At 71.9% G+C, this 1,539-nt stretch overlaps 1 protein-coding gene across 4 annotated transcripts in view; it reads right to left on the minus strand.

The window, feature by feature from the left end:
- The window catches only part of edrf1 (erythroid differentiation regulatory factor 1), an 80,811-nt gene extending 79,495 nt beyond the window's left edge, over positions 1-1,316 (minus strand). For all 4 annotated transcript variants that reach the window (XR_013888851.1, XM_080205651.1, XM_080205650.1 and 1 more), the window contains exon 1: positions 1,139-1,316. Coding sequence is in view for 3 of the 4 variants with exons in the window: in XM_080205651.1 (XP_080061777.1) it covers positions 1,139-1,234 (96 nt within the window). In the remaining variant the exon portion in view is untranslated. The remainder of the gene's footprint in view (positions 1-1,138) is intronic.
- Positions 1,317-1,539: the final 223 nt, after the last annotated feature.

Raw genomic sequence — 1,539 nt, forward strand, 5'->3', positions numbered from 1 at the left:
GGGGCGGGGGCGGAGGGGGGGAAAGCTCCGTGGGGGCGGGGGCGGAGGGGGGGGAAAGCTCCGTGGGGGCGGGGGCGGAGGGGGGGGAAAGCTCCGTGGGGGCGGGGGCGGAGGTGGGGCGGCGAGGGGGAAAGCTCCGTGGGGGCGGGGGCGGAGGGGGGGAAAGCTCCGTGGGGGCGGGGGCGGAGGGGGGGAAAGCTCCGTGGGGGCGGGGGCGGAGGGGGGGGAAAGCTCCGTGGGGGCGGGGGCGGAGGGGGGGGAAAGCTCCGTGGGGGCGGGGGCGGAGGGGGGGGAAAGCTCCGTGGGGGCGGGGGCGGAGGGGGGGAAAGCTCCGTGGGGGCGGGGGCGGAGGGGGGGAAAGCTCCGTGGGGGCGGGGGCGGAGGGGGGGGAAAGCTCCGTGGGGGCGGGGGCGGAGGGGGGGAAAGCTCCGTGGGGGCGGGGGCGGAGGGGGGGGGAAAGCTCCGTGGGGGCGGGGGCGGAGGGGGGGGAAAGCTCCGTGGGGCGGGGGCGGAGGGGGGGGGAAAGCTCCGTGGGGGCGGGGGCGGAGGGGGGGAAAGCTCCGTGGGGGCGGGGGCGGAGGGGGGGAAAGCTCCGTGGGGGCGGGGGCGGAGGGGGGAAAGCTCCGTGGGGGCGGGGGTGGGGGTGGAGGGGGGGAAAGCTCCGTGGGGGTGGGGGTGGGGGTGGGGGTGGGGGTGGGGGCGGAGGGGGGGAAAACTCCGTGGGGGTGGGGGTGGAGGGGGGAAGCTCCGCAGAGTTGGGGGATACTCCACAGCAGTGGCGCTGAGTTGGGGGGGGGGGGGGCACTTCAGAGGGGCAACTCCACAGAGGGGCGTGAGAGTGGGCACTCCACAGGGATGGCGGGGCTCTCTGGGATGGCGTGGGGGTATCTCTCCAGGGATGGCGGGAGTGGGTGCGGGGAGGGGGAGGGGGGGGGGGGGGCGAAGAAACTCTCCGGGATGGCGTGGGGGTGGAGGGGAACTCCTTGTGGGGGTGGCGGGGGAAGAGGCAGCCTAGACATATAACTACGAGGATAACATCCAGGTGACCGGCAGCGCTGGAGTATCAGGACCAACAAGAGCAGCGCCTTAATTTAGGAAGAAAGTTACAGGAGGCAAAACAGGAGCTCCTAACACTCACCTGCTTCAGGTCACAAACTTCCCTGCTGCTCTCCCTACTCTCGGTGGCCCGGGGGGGAGAGTCGCTGCTCTCTGCCGCACAGTCCCTGCCCTCCATCGTTAGCGGGGCGGTGCGGGGCAATCGTACCAAACTGGCCCCCTATCCAGAAGCTTCTAGAAAGGTGATGACAAAACAAGAGCACGCGGGGAAGGCGGGGGGGGGGAGTGTTGGACAGAGAAGTGGCGGGGGTGGGGTGGTAGTGAGAGCTTGGCCCCTTGTGTCTGCGATCGGCAGTGCCGGGCTGAGCAGCACGAACTGTCACTAGGTCCTCGCCGCTCCACCGTCGCATCAGGACTGTCACCAGAAACTTCTGCCGCACGAGCCACTGTCCGGAAGTGGGCTGGCTACTTCCGGCGCGGCAC

The sequence above is a fragment of the Carcharhinus amblyrhynchos genome, chromosome 17 (assembly GCF_965287045.1).
Source record: "Carcharhinus amblyrhynchos chromosome 17, sCarAmb.v2.hapA, whole genome shotgun sequence".
NCBI lineage: Eukaryota > Metazoa > Chordata > Chondrichthyes > Carcharhiniformes > Carcharhinidae > Carcharhinus > Carcharhinus amblyrhynchos.